At 39.1% G+C, this 19,384-nt stretch overlaps 1 protein-coding gene and 1 long non-coding RNA gene across 5 annotated transcripts in view; one reads left to right on the top strand and one right to left on the bottom strand.

Annotated features, from left to right (window-relative positions):
- LOC110829208 (pyrokinin-1 receptor) overlaps positions 1–6,758 on the bottom strand; it is a 72,073-nt gene extending 65,315 nt beyond the window's left edge. Inside the window, exon 1 of the mRNA XM_022062723.2 lies at positions 4,998–6,758. Coding sequence (XP_021918415.1) covers positions 4,998–5,940 — 943 coding nt within the window. The 5' untranslated portion in view covers positions 5,941–6,758. The remainder of the gene's footprint in view (positions 1–4,997) is intronic.
- The window catches only part of LOC147874588 (uncharacterized), a 145,082-nt gene that overhangs the window by 66,487 nt on the left and 59,211 nt on the right, over positions 1–19,384 (top strand). The window lies entirely within an intron of this gene.

Below are 19,384 nucleotides of genomic sequence, written 5' to 3'. Positions count from 1 at the left end.
GAATTTTTCTTTGTTACGTCCTTGACTTTTCTCGGTATTAAACATTTGGGTAAGATACTTGAATAAATAAATTCAGACTGATAATTATGCGTGGGATTTGAGGTTTTCACGGCGGTGAGCCTGAAGATGGCTGTCTTCTGGAATGTAGCGCCCTGTAGTCTGGTAAAAGTTTACCGACGTTTCAGAGGTCCTTGCTGCCTCCATCATCAGGGCGATTATCCTTTCAATAGAAGTAAACCAGACTTTATTCCTTTACGCGAAATATGGGCAGCACAACACAAAGATAATAAGATTCTTCTCCCACGTCACCTTCGAACAGACAAATGTCTCATAAAATACAGCCTGTAAGCCCTGCAACCTGCTGTGTTATTCGTTTTATTACTGGAAGTAATTCAGTTAAAACATTTCACTTGAATAGCTGTATAAATTAATTAGGGATTATTTGATTGGGTAGTGTGAGTTATACTGAGTGGAACAAATGCATTCAGCTACAAACTTTAGTTTCCAGTTCTATTGAACGCAGAAACTCCATAATAACGAATATTATTCTTATTCTTCTTATTGAAATATGAAGTTTCATTCGGTAAAGCACTACATCGTGAAGGCACATAGGGAATAGAGTGGTAAAGTTAGATTTATCTCTGTTCCACGAAATATATGTATATTTATTCACTTTTATCTGCCACGACTTTCATTCGACGCATCTACTTCCAATAAGGTTTCTATCTTGTACGTCTGTCGCGTAAGATTTTCTGTCCGTCCTTCTTTTTCATTGACTGCTATTTGTTTTATGCCTGTATTAAACTACATTATATTCTGGCTGTATCCGAAACAAATGTTGTCAGCTTTATGCCGTGATTGGTGCGTAATAGGTTTCTTGTCTCATTTCTGCGACTAATGCTTGTAATATTTACCAGAATACAAAATGAATAATCGTATTTTAAGAAACTTTATTGGCTGGGACATGAGAAATGTTTTTCATGCATCCGATGGAGAAAGATGTAAAGACGACCAATCGATTGCAGGATGCGCAAAATGTTATTCATCTGTTTTTCAGCACCAGAAACGCCACGGGATTATCTGGATATGCTCAAACCGTGTCAGTAGTACAGTCCTGTAAAAATTTTATATAATTTGTGCCACGTAATAATGGTTTGCACCATTTAAATTTAGACGGTACTGATATGTGATGTTGTAAACACTTAGTGACATTTCAAGGACAAATATATTTTTGGTTTTTCTTGCCGTCACATGAACATGTTTCGAACCAATGTGGCCATCATCAGGTTAATTTCCCTACTTTTAAGGCATTGCCTGAAGGATTTTCTCCCCGATGTACATAATAATAATAACTAAATATTAAAGTTTTTTATAATTATGAATAAGTACACTTTAATCCATGAAATGTGTCGATTTAACTAAGCTAAAGCAAACAATCGTCATGTGGATTATCCACTGGAATTGTGTATTCCAGGGTCTAACAGTGCATAACACCACTCATATAATCAGTTAATATCTTATATACATGTCTCGATACAAATTTTGCGTGAAGTTATAATGTTTGCCATTTACCGTCACCGCAGCAAAATACTTTACCATGCAAACTTCAGGGCACTGCATTTAATGGCATTACCTTCTCCCGTTTAACATTTCAAAGTTTCGATGATGCATTTATATCGTTAAAAACTTCAGGGGTGTCAAAGACTGCAATGACATGATATTCGTACTGAATTTAGGAAAAAGAAAATGAGTCAGTTAATATATGCCGCGTTAATTTGATTAAGTTCTTTGCATGAAAAGAACATAACATAGTGCCCAGAGAGTATGTACGTCTGTCCGTCCGTCTGTGCGCATGATTCAACCCGAAAACCGCTTGGTTACTGTGGCTGCCATGTTTCCGTTCGTTAACATGTTTGCTAGGATTACCTTGACATAAATTCAATCACGCCCTGAACGAGGAAGAGAAGACGCATGTTTTAAAGGGGGCGGCTGAGAACGGATAAAACTGACTCTGCTAATCACATCAACAACTGATTTAATAATTACTTTAAACCATTTAAACTTCAGTGGTAATTACGTATACCGTCAGCTTTAACACGCAGAAACTTAAAAGTTTCTCCCACGGAGTGTATTTTTGTCTGTGGGGTGACGATTCTTTCATTGAATAAAAGTGCGTACAATTTTGTAACGCACAACAATGCGTGTGTTAAAACCAATCACAAAATATAGTCTACCCAATGTTTATACTTCTAATGTAATATCTGGATACATGTCTACACATTTAATGACACTATCGTGAATTACTGATTAATTCATTGGGTTCAGCATGAAATTAGATGTGGCACAACAGAAAATTCTGTACGTGAAAACGCAAATAATTATAACGCATGCACAGTTCTGATTAAAGTCGACGTATCTTACGATCAGTCTGGGCTCGGTGTTGCATGTCAATACGTTACGTTCACGCAGCCTATAAACACTGTCGTGTGAACGAAATTGCATGCAGCATTGTAGGAATACTTTTTGTTCTTCTTTAAAAGTGATAACAAGCCACATTTCCATAACAATGAGATATAATAAGTGGCTGTTAGACGTTATCACATCACCTACGATTTCTGACAATATTGAACGTACAATAATTGAAATTCACATTCAGCTTCTGAATGCACAGAAATTCAAAAATAATTCCTTGCAATTTTTTACCTTGGGCACAGGATTTATATATTCGTTTAATGTAAATACAATTTTATTATTGATAAAATGAATAAAATGGGAACAATTATGTCACGTGCTTTGTTATTTTTTGCTTTAAATGTCGTTAAATGTAGTGTCAGTAGGCGTTTGTATGACTGTATAGTGAAGTGTGTTTTCAAGACTCGACAATGGCAGATTTCAGCCCAGTCGAAACCCAAAGGGAATATCTCGATTCGGCGAGTCCTAAGATGTCCGCCTTCTGGGATGTACCTCCGTAAAATCCTTTAAACCTTTAAAGCCACACTTCCTGTAAATGTCGTTTAATATTTCGGTCCGTACCTCAGAGAAAACGCAACGCTTCACCATTACAAAGATAACTTCTTTATTTTGTTTAAATAAATGACCCTGTTCTTAACTCCATAAATAGAAAATGTAGGTTTTATCGGCGTTCTGCACGCTCTGGCTTGAGATAAAGGCTCCCTCGATGTTTGCCGAGTTTTGCCTGCGAATCAGGCAAACTGCGTGACAAGCAGTCATTGTTTCCGACGTTGAACAGAAGGCGTATTGTCACGTGGGAACCTAGGTCATGTTGAGATCAGTTACGCTACAATGTGTTCCAACAATTACCCTAGGTAATTGTTTACTAATCTGATACCATCTTGTTACTGCGTAACCTTGTGTTTCCGATGGCATTAATGCAAAGGTGACTAGCGTTGTGTGGCGCTAGGAGCATCTTTGGAGTGTCATTGTACTCTAAAGAGTACACCTTCCCAATCTTGTTGATTGTTAAAGCAGGCGGCAGATATAGTTACCACTTGATTTGTAGAGAGTTAAAAGTTACGTTCGTCTAAGAAACGAAAGATGTGAATACTCAAAGATGCCTATGGACCAAGTGCATAAATTACTTAAGAAATATAATGAAATTATAATATAAAATACTGTAATATTATTATAATCACCGATGGCTCTATAGTCCTTTAAGGACCTTCGCGTCCTCACGTGTGGGAGGAGGTTACTTTATCTCTTCAGACATTTGGTAGGACTCCTTGGACGAGAAGGAATCAACCCGACGCAAGGCGTCTACCTGTACACAGCACAGAAAGACGCGGACAAACATCCATGACTTAAGTAGGATTCGAACCACGGTCTCATTGACTCCGAGTCAGACCGCGTAGCGGCTTTGACTGACATTCTGAGGTAACGCCTTGATCAAATTCTCTCATACAATCGGACGCATCAATTCGGAATGTCCGACATTTCTGAGGCCGTCTCTGTCGAACTCTATCAGAACGGCATCTTTCTCTCAATTACAGCCTGATTCCAGTTCACAATCGCTCGCGGGACTTCACGATTACGATAAAGCAGTGTAACTACTAAATATTGTGTTTCCATATTTTACGCGATTCCAGAAGTAGAAAGATGTGAATGCCGAAATATCAACTCACTTCTTTGTGTCTAGCGTTCCTTTGAATACATTAAAAGTGCATTTGGAGTGAACTATCGTTGTAAATCATTGGCAGGTTTTCAGACTCTGGGTGTTAATGAAACTGAAAGGAGTACCCTATCGACACTTCAGTTCGTGTTCTGCACTTCCGATTACACGGATTGGAAATGTAGGAAGCGGCCAGATGTGCGCACAGCGGAACGTCGCTTTTTATGAGGCCTATTTGGAAACATGATCGTGTGTGGGGGAGGGACGCATGTCTGCTACGCTTGTCCACCCACCTATAATGTTACCGTCACGCATGAGGAGAACTGCTACGTTTTTGTTTACAAATGCGGAGCATGTCACTCTGACGACGGAAGTCAGATATTCGACGCTGCCAACACCAGTAACCCTGGACCATTTCCATTTCTCTCAGACCAAATTTAATATGTCCTCCTTCCAGGCTTAATATTGCTTTGCGAGATATTTCCTCATGACAATTCTGCATGCATTTCGTATTTTACTTATTTATTTTATAAGAACAGCGAATTATAAGATTTTTGATTAGCGATCTTGGGCTAATAGAGGTACGGAGGGAAACCACGATAAACTCCATTCAGGATGCCTGGTGTTCGAGACGAGATTTTAACCTTGGACCTCTCGAACAAGAATCTATAATGTTGATCAGTAACAGTGGCAAGACTGAATGACGTATTTTTTTTAAGTCAGCATGTCTTGAGTCTTCAAATTCGAGGTAGGTCGAAAATGAATGTCAGGTAGACCCTTCCGGGACGATGTGTGGTAGTATAAGAATTAATTAGCCTATGTACGCAGCACCCACATTGAAACATGCTTAGATGGCACTGAGTGAACTTACCAAGCATTTTGATTACCCGGCGAGAACACTGAATCTGATGTTGTCTGCAACACGCTGTCTTCCGGTGTTTCCCGGTTTCCGGGTGGCGTTGTCGTGGCCGATGCAAAGACGCAGTTGTCAACGGGTGAGAGTCATGTTTGCAGTTAAGCGACCCAACTGCAGCGCATTTCATTATCATGTTCGAGTGCCTCAGACGGACTCCAATCAAAGCGTACAGCACTGTGATAAGAATCATGGGCGTAATGAAGAAAACCAATGTCGATATCTCGAAAGAATGGGCGAATATCGGACTTTTGACTATGCACATCACAATGTCAGGGGTGTTGCCAATCACTATGCCGAACTGGAAGGCTTGAGGCACCGCTAATACGATGGCGACAATCCATATGATGATGATTATCTTCACCGCGCGGGACAGTTTAGACATCGTCTGCGACAGGAAGGGGTGGCATATTGCTACGTAGCGTTCCATCGTGAACGCCGTGATGGTCAGTACAGTCGCATTGGCGGACGTTTCGGCAAACAGACCTCGTAAAACACAGAATACCTCTCCGAATACGTAAGGGTACCGGGACCAGATACAGTAAATCTCTTGCGGTAGACCCGACAGTAACAGAACGAGGTCTGAGACGGCGAGGCTGAACAGGTAGTAGTTGGTGGCCGTCTGCATGTGTTTGTTCCTCGCTATGACAACGCACGTGATGATGTTACCCACCACCCCTGTGAAGAAAATTAGGAAATATAAACTGGTGATGGGAATCACTATGTACAGGGGGTCCCTAACAGGACCAAGGTTTAGCGTGGCCATTCCAACTGATGCCACTGTTGAACCGTTGTCGGCTGTTGGTAACAGTTCGGAAAAATACGTCGTTACGTCTTCTCTCGCTGGAATGTCCATCGCAGACGGTGAAGTCGAGTTTGTTAAGGATGTTGGCCACTCCATGGTTTTTTAAACATCACTACAAATTCTGTTTTTTTTCTCTTCCTTTTATGAAGTACTACACGATGATGGTCCACGTATATGTCTAAGCCCGTTTCATCAGTTTTGAGATAGTTTCCAAACACCCACTCATTACACTATACTGTAACTTTTGAGAATAAACAGACAAGTGTAAAATGGCTTACGTAATTTCATATTTTTAAGTCGTAAAGGGTTTTCGTATTTGCTCGGGAGATTTTTTCTCACATAGTTGGTAACAAGTAAGGGAATTGTTAAAAGTTAATTGTCACATTTTATCTTGTACCTTAATTACACTGGTGTTTTCTATGTTAATTAAACATCGATAATATTGACTTTTGTCACAGTAAACATTTTGTTCTCTTTGCATTCAGTTGCTCACTCAGACCACGTGAAGTAGCCCCACAGCACTTTTGTACACTGTACATAAATAGCACAAACAACTAATTTCCCAACGTTAAACAAATAACTCACAGCAACGAAGTTAATTACGGTCTCTCTGGTAACACCAAGACGACAGGAGATAAGTGACCTAAGTCGCCTATAGATCCTGATTATTTGTTCTTGCCTTGCACCAGCACGAGGTCAGATGACAAGTATTTCAAAAACACGGAAGATGCTGTTGTGTTCGGAAGGAGCCCGTGTAGAGATCAACAGTGAACTGGCAGCCTTGCTGTTGGCAGACAAGTTTTATAGAGTCGGTGGCCAGCGGAACACACGGTTGCTCGCGGCTGTGAATCGCAATAGGGTGCGTTTCCTTGGTTGTATGTCGCCCGTGAGACGCGACTGCGCCAAGGCGACGTGCGAACGGGTTGTTGGCGGTGATTGATACGACGATGCCAACACCGCGCGTGCGCTCCGTCTTGTTGTGACAGTACCCATTCTGTTAGGGAGTCCTCCGGTTCGAATCTCGGCCGAAAAGCTTCCTGTCCTAACAGATACTTTCCCCACATTTCCTCATACGCTGTGGAAAAAGATGCACTGGTCTGGCGTCTCACTCGGTGCATTGCTGGACGCAATATGACCTACTAAATTTGCTAGGATGTCATTCCAGCATCGCCATTTTAGCTCTGAAGATGGAGTTAATATATTTCTCCGAAACGTTAGCATCTACCGATCGATATACAAAAAGTGGACATACGTTTGTGCCTCTAGCGGGCCCCCCACTTTCTTGCCATGTCAGCATTTGGAAACATATGAGCTTCAACAAAACAGGTTTGCAAGGCCACACCAACATTGGCATGGCATATTAAAAAAAATATTGGTTTTTCATGGTTAAATGAAGTTCAGAGTTTCAGAACAAGTGCTTGGTAAACTTCATAGGTTGAGACTGTGGTTTACATCACCATACTGAGCTTATAAATAACTTAAATGATGTCTTCAACCGCAAAGCGTTGAAGAATTTGTTTTATTTTTAAACGTTACTTTGCGATTTGATGTGTTGTTTCCACTTACTGCATGAAAATAACAAGACAACAGGGAATTCGTATATGCCTGTCTGTTTGCCCAAACATTAGTACAGATTTAAGCTCATAAGCCACTTTTCAGATTTCGACGAAATTTGGCATGAGGAGCTTTCATTGAAATTTTAAGAATTTGTTATTCGACCGTGTCTCTGTTTTACATGGACGTGGTATTCAACTAGCAGCGATCCGTTGTGTTAAAATGGATAACGTAATACAATTAATATTTCTTTAATAATAAAATTTCATGCGATAGAATCACATTTTTTTAATATAATAAATATTTATTTACGTAGCGTAATGAGGAGAAAAATAGTCTGTGTTTTTGACGAACTCCCGGTATTACAGAGACAAGATAAAGGAGAATGAGATTGACAGGGAACGTAGCACGCATAGGAGAGACGACAGAAAAATTGAAAGCAGAATCAAGTGTGAACAAGATCAAAATGGGTCTTAAGGAAATGCGGTCTGTGACGATGTGCAATGGATTGACGAATATCAGGAAGATTTTTGTAAAAATGGCATTGGACTTAAAATATTTTACGAGCTAAGTGATTATTGTCTCAAGTACTGGGCTTCGTGGAGTAAGTTAGCGAAACAAGGGAGCATGTGTGTTGTTTTATGTCAATCCTGTCAAAAGTAAACAGGCCTGTTTATCAGTAATTAGTGAAAATATGTAAGTCATTGTAAGGCACACCTACGTGTACATGGAATTGGAGTACACATTTTCACTCTTTTAGTGTGTAGTGTTGATTAATCGGGCCAGGATAAGCGATTCCAGGAACTATTCTTCGTTGTTATAATTTATTTGACACACGTAATGAAACATCAGAACACTTCATTGAATATGAAGTTCAGTTACTGTGACGCTGAAGTAATTATAAAAGACTGCGGTTCTTACACGGCAACTGAAACGCGCTGTCGGGGAAGTGAGGTCACGGGTCAGGACCAGGAAATGTTCAAAGAATAGCGCAGTCGCCTTTTATGTTCGCGACAGGTCAATTTGTTTTAATGTCGGTAGCTGAAGACTCGGTTTAAGATTGTAAGGTAGAAGCCGTGGAAGGTCGGACCTGTCATTTTTTCCCACGTAAACCCTATCAAGGGCAGGAGACAGTAGGTTAAGTAATATATTTGCGAATATAATTATACGCCCTTGATGTATTTTAGTTTGACACGACTTAAGTATAATTTTCTCGCTGCTTTATAAATGTAATTGTCTTGAAACACTTTGCCGTGTTAGTTTAAAATCGTCCAAACTGCGTCACTTGAGGTACAATTAAAATTACGCAATTAATTTTACGATTCCGTCATTAAGAAAATTAATTTATTTTATGGAAGATTCTACAGTATTTGAATTCTTTGTTTATTCGTGCAAGCAGGAACTACGGATGTAGTATATATTATATTTCTCATAATTTAACGCAAACTAAAAAAATGATAGTAATTGACATAATTTCATATTTCGAGTCATGGTTATGCTTGCATGAATCATGGATATCATGAAGCATGACAGAAAACAAGTTGTTTTGAAATTGAGTGTTACGGTTGAGGGACTAGTGAATTCCATAAAAAGCAGTATTACGGTTTCTGTGTTAAAAATATTACATGTACCTTACTGTACTTTACACATTAAAGGCTGATAACGAAGGGTTAGTGAAGGCAGTGAAGTGACTAAGTGTTGGCCCCGATCTATTCAGTTCTGCGACGAAGGGATCAGGGGACCTTCCGATGGACGCAGGGAATTTTTTGTTCTACCAAAGTGGAGGAAATTTACGTCTCCATTGCCTGGTGCTTAGGCATAAGGATACTTAAGTTTTCCATTCATGAAGTTCAGATTGCTTCAGGTTAAACGTTATAGAAATGTTAAGACTTTCATATTGTTCCACTTTACATAATTCCGATTTATAAATCCAGTAATGAATGGAATGTTTCCAAATGGTCGACTCTTAAAAATACGCCACCCGTTTAATTATGGAAAGTGAAACGGCCAGATATTTTTAGAATTTTTAACATAAAGTCTTTGCTGGTAAATTATTTTCTACTGACAAATTTTGCCTGCGAGGAATAACTTTGTAAGCCTACTGTAGCAGGCAGTCTGTACGTTTTTCTTCCCCCATTCATTGGACCTTTGAAAGTCCAAACCCGAAGTCTTATGTCGTATGTAAGCTGCACTTTGTATGAAGTTCAATATTTTATGTGCCACGTTCTTCTAATGACAATCAGAATACTTGAGAAGAAGAATAATTTTTCATGTGAACTTCAGTTAAGAGTACAGAACGATGCGGAGAGAAATTTAAACCTGCTCAAAAATATCCAACAGCCAGAATCAAATTTAATTGAAATCTGTTAAATTATTTTCGGGATTAGACATACAGAGATGTACGACCTCCATTTCATTCAAATAATAAATGCATATTTAAAAATCATAACCTATATTACCACTTAATTCTTTACATAATTGAAATAGTCGATTAGATAGCTCAGTGACAATAATATATTTTGTTCTCATTTTTGATAAATTTTATCTTTGTCTTTCTCTCGTATCAGAGGTACCCTCAGTCCTTCCTCAGACAAACATCACGTCTCCTTACGCAAGAAATTAGTTTTCCATCAGCCTGTACTGCACTTTTATACGTACTTAGTCTGTCTCTGCAGTCCTTGACGGACCTTGGCCGCCTCACGCATGAGAGGTTTCTCAATCTATTTAGACATCTGATGGGGCTCCTTGGACGAGTGAACGGTCCCTCATAAGTCTCTGCCTACAGAGGACGGCGAAGCGTAGGACGTCTATCAGGAAAATCTGACGAACTATAACACCCACTACGGCACGCCAATTCTCGATTCAGAGGTTAAAGGACCGAAGAATGTGACACTATGGGCGAAAGAAACAAAATCAGCATTTTTTTAATAGAAAAAATAATCGACTAAATGTGTTGATCACATTTCTCAGCGGTAAAACAATGCAAGGTGTCATAAGTCTCTGACCGATTCGAATCTCCGCTAACTCCTCTAACTGTCCAAGCGAACAGTCATTCAGTGATTTTACCAAGTTTCTCCTCAGAAATTAATCTTATTAGTCACCATGACAAGTAACCTGAGACTCCTGAATAGGATAACGGTTGGATGAAAATATTCAAATGAATCGCTGAGAATAAATTTCTTCTACAAAATTAAAATTCGAGTATATTCATATAGCCCGCAGGACATGAATTTAAAAATGAAACCAGGAATACTAGTCTGATTAGAGTAAATCATAGAGAGAAGTTGTTTTTTTTATAACAAGTGTTCAGCCTAGCGTAAGCGGCACACTTCCTAATTGGACAGGTTCATTTAATCACTGAAAAGTCTACTAACTAAAAATGAAGCGAATTTCGTTAAAAATTGTCAGAAGTGCAATAAATAAAACATTAAATGCTGTTTTGTAACTTCTCGTGACATAAATAATATATAAATCTAAACGTTAACAGCGTAAATATTTCCTGGAATGCATTACCCTCCGTGGATTTTTGACAATTATGAAATCATGACTATTACCGCTTTGCTGCGTGTGTCAGGATGTTGGACCATAACTCTGCAAGAGATTCCGAAATAAAACGGCTGAATTGATGCAAATATTTGAAATAATTAACTACAAGTCGAGGTAATTTACTATATATCTAAAATATTAGCGAGTTCTGTGGCTAATGGGAACGTTTGCAATATAAAACAAATTTTATACGTATCTAACTGCACTGTGGTCCAGTATTGAAAGGTGTTGATTTAGGGTCTGCTCTTATTATACACCATTATAATTAAAAGTAAGGTCCTAGTTTGACTACATTTTAATCATACTGTGTCCTGCTCCAAGAAAATTCAGAATACACCGTTTATTCGACGTGTAGTGTCGGAACGCTCCATTTTATCAACAGTTAACTCAGTATGTAACGAAATAAATCCCTTCCTCGCTTCGGAAATTACAAGAATTTTGTATATTAAATGTATAATGTAAAATAATAACATGTTTACTGTATGAATGAATAAAAATATTTAGACTTAACCAAGATTTGATCCCACGACCCGATCAATACGAGAGGAGTACAGAGCCTTGTGACGTATCGGTATTGATTTTCATTTCTTAAATAATGCATTAACATAACATAACATGACATTTATAGTGTGAAACTAAAGCTGTCTTTTATTAATAACTCAGTTTTTCTTTAAAAGAACGCGTGTGTATATTCCGAAACGACATTCCCCTCTCCAGTCTTTTGTCTTGGTTTGTCTCTGGATCCCATGCTTTCGCAGTGAGGCTTACAAAGTTACGGATGATGGGAAAATGACAGATAGGGACAGTGGGCATCAAGAATTCGCTTCGCAGATAACCGCAATAAGTCGGGATTATATTCTTGCATGTCTGGACTATGAACCAGACTCATAAGTCAGTTGGGCTGGTACAGAACCGCGTGTCTCCGTACACGCACAAAGAACGCGAGGATTTGCCCCCCCCCCCCCCCCCCCTTCCAATGTTACCACAAACCAGACGTTCAGTAGCCGGTGAATGGAATTAGGCTGCTATTGGCGGGTGTACAGTGTGATGTACACTGCGCGTTTGGTCATTGTGTCTGTCCGCGTTCAACAACTCAGGAATCGCTAATCGGATTTTCATGTAATTTCATATTTGAAAGTTTCATTGCAACTTACAGAAACGTTCCAATTATAAGTAAAATCGACCAATGATGATCGACATGAACACTTCAGTGAGTTTCGAGTTTTTAGCTCATCTCGAATATAACTCGATAAAGATTTATCGGGGCGATTAATGTTGTAAGTAAACATGAAACACACGAAAAGAACATATTGTATGGGAAAGTCTTTTTAACCGCTCTTTGGTCCATGTAATTAATTAATCAATTTTTAACTGTAATGCGAGCATCGAGTCTTTCAATCGTTTGGCGGTGCACAATAGAATTTCAAAGGAAAGCAGATGCTGGTTATTGCAGAGCAACATAATTTGTTGGAGTCTGCACACCAAGGCTCTTTCTGATGAAACCCTGACACAAGGTGTGTTGACACTAACACCAAGTTCACGTACTACACAATGAAACGCTTTAATTACATTGAAGTGCCTCGATGAACCTTCAAATTAATTAACGCGTGCTAATGATCTGCTCCTGTAGAATTGCTGACTTAGATTAATCCGGTAATTTACAAATAATTTAGTTGTTTATCCTTTGTATCCTCATAATTGAATTTGTCGTTGCCATGGTGACTGAACATTGTGGACACCGAAAACCGAAGTTACACATCGAGCGAATGAAAAGATCTTCATGAAATTTGGTAACTCGCAGTTGCCTTGTTTGATGACGGTTACAGGAATCAACACTTTTAAGCCGATCAGGACCTTGGCTTGGCTGCGGCATTGAATCTAAGCCCTTAGTAGGATTGGGAAGGAGGGGGTGAGCTTTTGCCATTTCTGGGAATGTGACAATACCGAATATCTTTGCCGTGGAAATATTCTCAACTCCGACTCCTGAATATTTAGAATAACTTGTCTTTCAGTTCCTCTTATATGTTGAGGCGTGTGGCTACGTTGGATACAACTTACGTAACAAACTAACGTCCTTTATGGACTTAGATAGAGACCAGCGAATTTCTGGAATGACGAAGACGTAAACAAGTCGTTTCATTAAAATATGAATAGCGGAACGGGAGCCTGGGTTCCTATGTCCTGTAAACAAACACCATAAAATGTCTCTACATTTTTAGTCAGTACAATGCAATGTGCCTGCGTCGAAATATATTGCTTCCCGTGATGCCTTGTCATCACCTGCTGAGTCCCTGCCAGCTTTGTTTTCTTACACAAATGGTTTCAGAGGAATATAAAAATATTTAGACGCCAGTCGAGTGCTCTTCATGGTTTACCGTGATAAAGTCTGAAAGAGCAGTTTCAAACATGCAACGGGCGTCATGATGATTTCATATAAAATGGAATTTTATTTTAAATGTGTACATGTAGTAAGTTACTTACAATGGTGTTCATCTGTCAGAATTTTTCGGTCTGGGGCCGGCAGTGCACTACCACATCACAAAGATTGGAGGAACGTAGAACGAAAGTTGCATTACAATATTTGTTTATTTGATTAATTACCTATTTGTCCTGCACATTAATAGGCTGACTCAGCTTTTCTATATGACAGCTAACAGATTCACAATTTTACAACTGCAAAATATAGTTTAGGACTTTTGAGTGAACAGTACCTCAGCTTTGTTGGGTATATTAACAGTGAATGCAAAATAAATCCGAGCTTGAGGTACGTAACTGTAAGAGGGGAAGGGATTATGGAAAAAAAATAGGGGGGGCAAGAAAAATAGTCTGTCTAAACATGTACAGAACTGAAAACATTTTTTTCTATCTTAATTTCGATAGAATCGGTGGCATTTCCATCCACTGACTTTTAGACTGCTCTGTACTCTGTGAACCAAACAAACTATAAAACATGGATACTGAAGCTGGAATTTATTTTGGGTCTACTGTAATAATGACGCATTTGCACACGACTTAGTATCTAGATTAGGATTCCCCGCTAAGCGTAATAAGTCCAAGCAATAAAAGTCGAGAAGCGATAACAGGCAAATTACATGCAGACCTTCGTGGGATTCTCCAGCTGTTTCCAAACCACGAAACACCTGCGAATTCTGGATCTATCCTGACCGGGCTTCGTACCAATGACTTCCAAGTACGTGTCTGATAATATCAATAAGCGAAGTCGGGTCTCAACAGATTGTTAAATAAATAAATGAATTCTGAAGCCAGGCAGATGTCGCCGACACTGACAATTTGCTATTTGGTAGGGCGTGCTGCATACTTCGTCGGCGGTGCTAGATGACTATGGAGAGGCGGAACAAAGGTAAGGGAGGACTGGGGGGGGGGGGCAGTCTGTGAATATCACACGGCTGTTTATTATAGTGTTTCGCAATTCACAATACTCCTAGTTTTTTTCAGCTGTCGCGTAATTCACGAGCCATACTGAGCCAGTATCTGCTTGCTGTGTGTTAGCAATAGCTCTGTTTCCTATTGATTCAGTGCCAGGATATATACAGAAACACTACAGTAATATTTCTATCTCTAATGTAAACTTCCTGTGCCTTTTTATGTATTTTTGTTCCTGCCTCTTTCTCTCTTCTTCTCTTTCTTCGTAACTTCTGACCACTTATTTCTCTCTTTTAATTTTCAGTTATAGTCATGTAGTTGTATAATCGTGTTGTAATTCCTGTGAAACATTGCGATTAATCGATAAATTTGCTCGAAATTATTTTTCTGTCAATTTTATTTGCAGCGTAATCGAGAAAGAGTTGTAATTTCATCGAATGAGATTATTACTGAAACATTAGGGAACAGTAATACCCAAAATGACGTTTAGTGTAAGTAAGCAGTGATTTGTAGCTTAGATGCGTCATGTTTGTGTTGAACTAAGTATGTATTTATTGTTCCAGTCTATACACAAACTTAATTTAAAAATGTTGTTGTTAAAATTATTAAAATTATAGCGCTTTCATCGTACTACGATGTTACATTTATTCGGCGCTTATTATTAACGACATGTTTCGATGCTATTATTGCATCATCTTCAGGTTTTTATCGTTATTTATATCTTTAAAACTATTATATATTTTAATGCAACCAATTATTGATTACAAGAGAAGTAAATTAACGCTTCGGAATGAAAAGGGCACATGTCAGAAAAAAGCGAAGTTTTAGCGAAGTGAAGAAACTTTTTAATAGGATTTGAGGCGAGTATGAAGATGACCGTCTTCTGGGTTATAGCGCCGTATAGTCTGGTAGAAGTTTACCGACGTTTCAGAGGTACTTGCTGCCTCCATCATCAGGGCTAAATTTGAATGGGACATGTGCTGCTTTCGTAGAATTTCGTGCAACTGCGCTTGAAAAGGAACGCAAGGCCACGTTTCTTACAGCATTTCCGCCCAAATATCTGACTTTCAGTCGAGACTACAGCCCTAAATTGGACAGTATTTCGGATTTCCGTGTAATTAAAAGTGGTTTTCTGCCTTTGAGCTGTTAGTTACGCTTTATTATTTCAGCCATAATCGCTCATTTGGTAAATTTGCACACATATTTCACCATTACTTCTGTCGCGCGTGATCGTGCTCGTGCGCCGTTCGGCCTCCTCATCACAGCCCAGAAAACAGCATTTGAAATCGTCACTGCCTTGAGGAAACTTTGCTTTATCCCGTTAGGGGACGCAATTCGTCTGTTCAGAGAAATGTCTCACATTAAGGAAATTTCTGCATATAATTTGACGCTCACAGGACGGTGAGTCCGAAGATGGCTACCTTCTGGGTTTGCTCGCCGTTTGGTTTGGTAAACGTTTACCGACGTTTCAGAGGTCCTTTGATAAGTCGGTAAACTTGTAAACTTCTACCAGACTACACGGCCTTAGGTAAAGCGTTAGTTCATGCACTAAATTTGGAGGCTACGAAGTTGTGGATGACTGAGGTATTTCTCCTGGTGCATACCGTGAGGTATTCCAGCTTTTTTGTCGCGTACATAGCGAATCTGAGGCCCTATACACCTCTTATTGGCTTTGTTTTCAGATCAATAAATTCTGTCACAGAATCAAGCTGAATTTTGTCTAGCACAGGGATAAGAATTGTCGTGCTTTTCTTCAGTCCCTCCGTGCATCGATTTGGCACCACGTGTGGGCACAGTAATGACTTATTTTTATGATCGCGATTTTTATGTCTCAATTTTACTTATACTTACAAGTCCCTTCCTATCATCGTAAAATTACTGTTCAGGCCGCAAATCGAATAGGATGTTAGTTTCGACAAACTAAAACTCAAGAGAAGTTTTCATTACTTAAACATTGCAAGACGACTGCAAAAATCTTAACATTTCTCTCAAATATACATTGATTTAATCTCGTAGATATGTGAGAAAATATTTTACATTTGAATTACTTAAGGGGCTGTATTCTTTTCCTTGAGTAGAACAGAATCGAATTAATAACAGAAAGGTGTTGCACTGACAAAAAGATTTTTCATATTCTGATGCCTTATTTACACCATCGGAATCAGGTGTTATGATTGTTGCCGTACTGACTTTCTCAAGGAAACTCGAAGAGAAGTTTCCTAAGAAATCCGGCATGACCAAAACTTTGCCAAGAAATCATAAAATTCCTCACATGCCGCTTGCTTGTTTGTTTGTATCCAGTTTGGGTTAGACATGGAAAACCAACGTTTTGAAATATGTACACATTTTCTTTGGCATTAAAACACATTTCTCCTTCTGTCCAGATGTTACTTGCGTCTCTCTTAGTTACAGGGAACTTACATAATTATCATGCCGAATAAAGTAACCAACAAGTTCATATAAAATATTTGTAGAGACTTAAATGTGAGTAATTTGCACAGGCAGAAAATTAGTAAAGTAATTTTGTTCTAAGTAACGAATGATCTTGACCACATCAAAGAAGTTCTTATCAAGTTTAGCGTAGAAAAGTCAGCATGATGCGAATATGTTTGTGCGTTCGTCTTACCATCATGATTTACGAACCATTTAACGGATGTTTTATGCAAATTCGTATTTACATCATGCCAGTTCCTTGTAATTGTTTATTGACAATTATCGCTAAAATAAACATTCCTACAGCTTGACCTTCTGAGGGTTTAATGACCTTGGAACCGCTAGTAACGCAGAGTCGCGATATTTTATGTGTTACTAAATCTTAAATAAAAATGCCACTTGTTCAAAACAATCTTTATGGGTTGTGAAACAGAAACGTAACACTTGTTCGTAAGTATATGGGGTCTGCTTAACTTCCGGTTTTATGGCGTTAAGTTATTGAACGTAAATCGAGGCACGTACAATTCTGTATTGGCGTAGATTATCACAAAATCTGTGCGGTCAGTTTATTATATGTTAATTTTTAGGGCGCAGTACACAATGCCGGTAACTGCATTTTATGAATATATTTTTGATTTTCGTATGACGCGCAAATAAACAGAATTTATTTTTTTCTGCAGTGTTAGCCACTTAACCTTTGCGGTGGAGAAGCCTTCGTGGTTTTTAAAAAACTCCAGTGCTTTCCAGTATTGAAATAATGTTATGTGCACAATGCCTCAGGCATCCTCTAGGCTGCAATTGGTCGTAGATTCGTAATCTGTTTGGGTCGTGGTCCTTGTCCCTTTCTGTGTTGTCGGATGACTGTATGGGTCTTGCTTAACACCTTGTTGGGGATAAGCACGGCTTGTCTGGTGTGTTCATTACGTCATCTCTGTTTCTGAGTTAGAACACACTCCGGAGAAAAGCAGAAGGGGGAGACGAAGAATTGTTAGACGGATCACACTTGTAAATTTTCTAACGCGACTAGGACATAAATCCCACGTCAAATTTAATCGATTTCATTAACAAAAGCCAAAGTGCTTGGAACGTACAGATGCATCATTTGCAGAATGCAAATTACTTCTTGCGCCTAAGGAATTCTTGTTGGCTGGAATTAACTTTCGTTTGTATGTCTGGAAACGTGCGCTTTAAATACACAGTATTGATTGCTTTATTCGATTGTTATCGATCAGTTTCGATCATTATTTTACACTAACCTCAAATCAGTGATAACTTAACATTTTTTTCTGCAATGTACGCAATCACGCCTTCTCTGCTTGGTTCATTCAGGCTCAGTAGTGGTTTTCCTTGACCTGACGGACTTCGCGTCGCACGAGGACTTAGACAGTGACAATTAATCATTTTGTTTTAGCGTAATAAGACATGACAGTAGCCGGAGGTAAAAATACCTGATTTAACACGCAGGTTAATCGTCACTATTGGTTAGTTACTCAGTTATTTGATGACGTGACGTTATATCAGCTGCTGATGTTATGTTGCGTAGTATAGAATGTATCCCACTAAATAAATGGAAATATCTGGATTTATTTATGAGGTTTTGGTGGAGGTACCAACATAACGAATGAAAATATCACTCAGGAAATTCGGTTTGTTGTCTGGATTGAAACCTTGCGTCGTTAAATTGCACGTCGGAGATGTTGTTGATGGATCAGCCCACTAGGTCGTGATTGGTACGAGTTACGATAACGGTAAATGACGAGAGGTACTGAGTTTTTAACAGGAAGTTGGTCAACGTGAAGAAATGGAGATAGCGCGTTGAAGTACGCATGCGTATTATGTAGCCCAAGAATCTACAATCTGCGGCCTGCGGGCCGCATTTGGCCTTTGCAATTTTTGTGTGCGTTATTCTGGAATTAGCGAAAGCCAGTCTGGATTTACCGATCTGCGAACCAAGTACCTCCCTAATTAAAGCATTAGTGCCTCAAATCATATGACTACAAGCCAAAGAACAGTTATGAAATGCAAAAAAATCAGTTGATACTGTAAAATTTAAAGGATAATTCTTTACTAAAGAGATGATACTAAGACAGTATTACTCCGTGGTTGATTAGTAGCTTTATATTCATCTCAACTGCGCTGGTCATCCGCGACATACACGAAAAAGGTTGAAGTTACAACTAACCAGCTCTAACGGTATTTCATCCGCACTACACGTGATGATTACACCGACGTACGTAACTAATCACCAGGCATTAGGGTAACAGTGTCTACCTCACAGCATATTTTTTTCATACTTTTATAACCAGGATTCGGTCGCGAGAACTATAGATGTGAGAACAAGCCGTGTGCTGGGCTCTGCCTAACGAATCCCCTCCCACGGTGATTATGGTGATGCAGTCACTGACCCTTAAAGTAGGTCGGTTTTGAATCACATCGCGCGCAAAGGTTTGATTACCTCAAGTGTGTGAATCCATTAGTAATCAGAGAATACACACGGAAGTCGCCTTCTTTGTAATTTGCCGCCACTGTCTTCCTTCTTATTAAGTATTCGTAGCGAGCAGTAATTTCGTCAAAACTCTCGTAAGGCCGATGACATTAATCGACTTATTTTGCCTTCTTGTAG

This window comes from Zootermopsis nevadensis, unplaced genomic scaffold, assembly GCF_977971745.1.
Source record: "Zootermopsis nevadensis isolate Lab colony 2312 unplaced genomic scaffold, Znev_1.0 Znev_ptg000007l, whole genome shotgun sequence".
NCBI lineage: Eukaryota > Metazoa > Arthropoda > Insecta > Blattodea > Termopsidae > Zootermopsis > Zootermopsis nevadensis.
The sequence above is the reverse complement of the archived record's forward strand: the minus strand, read 5'-3'. Positions and strand labels throughout refer to the sequence as shown.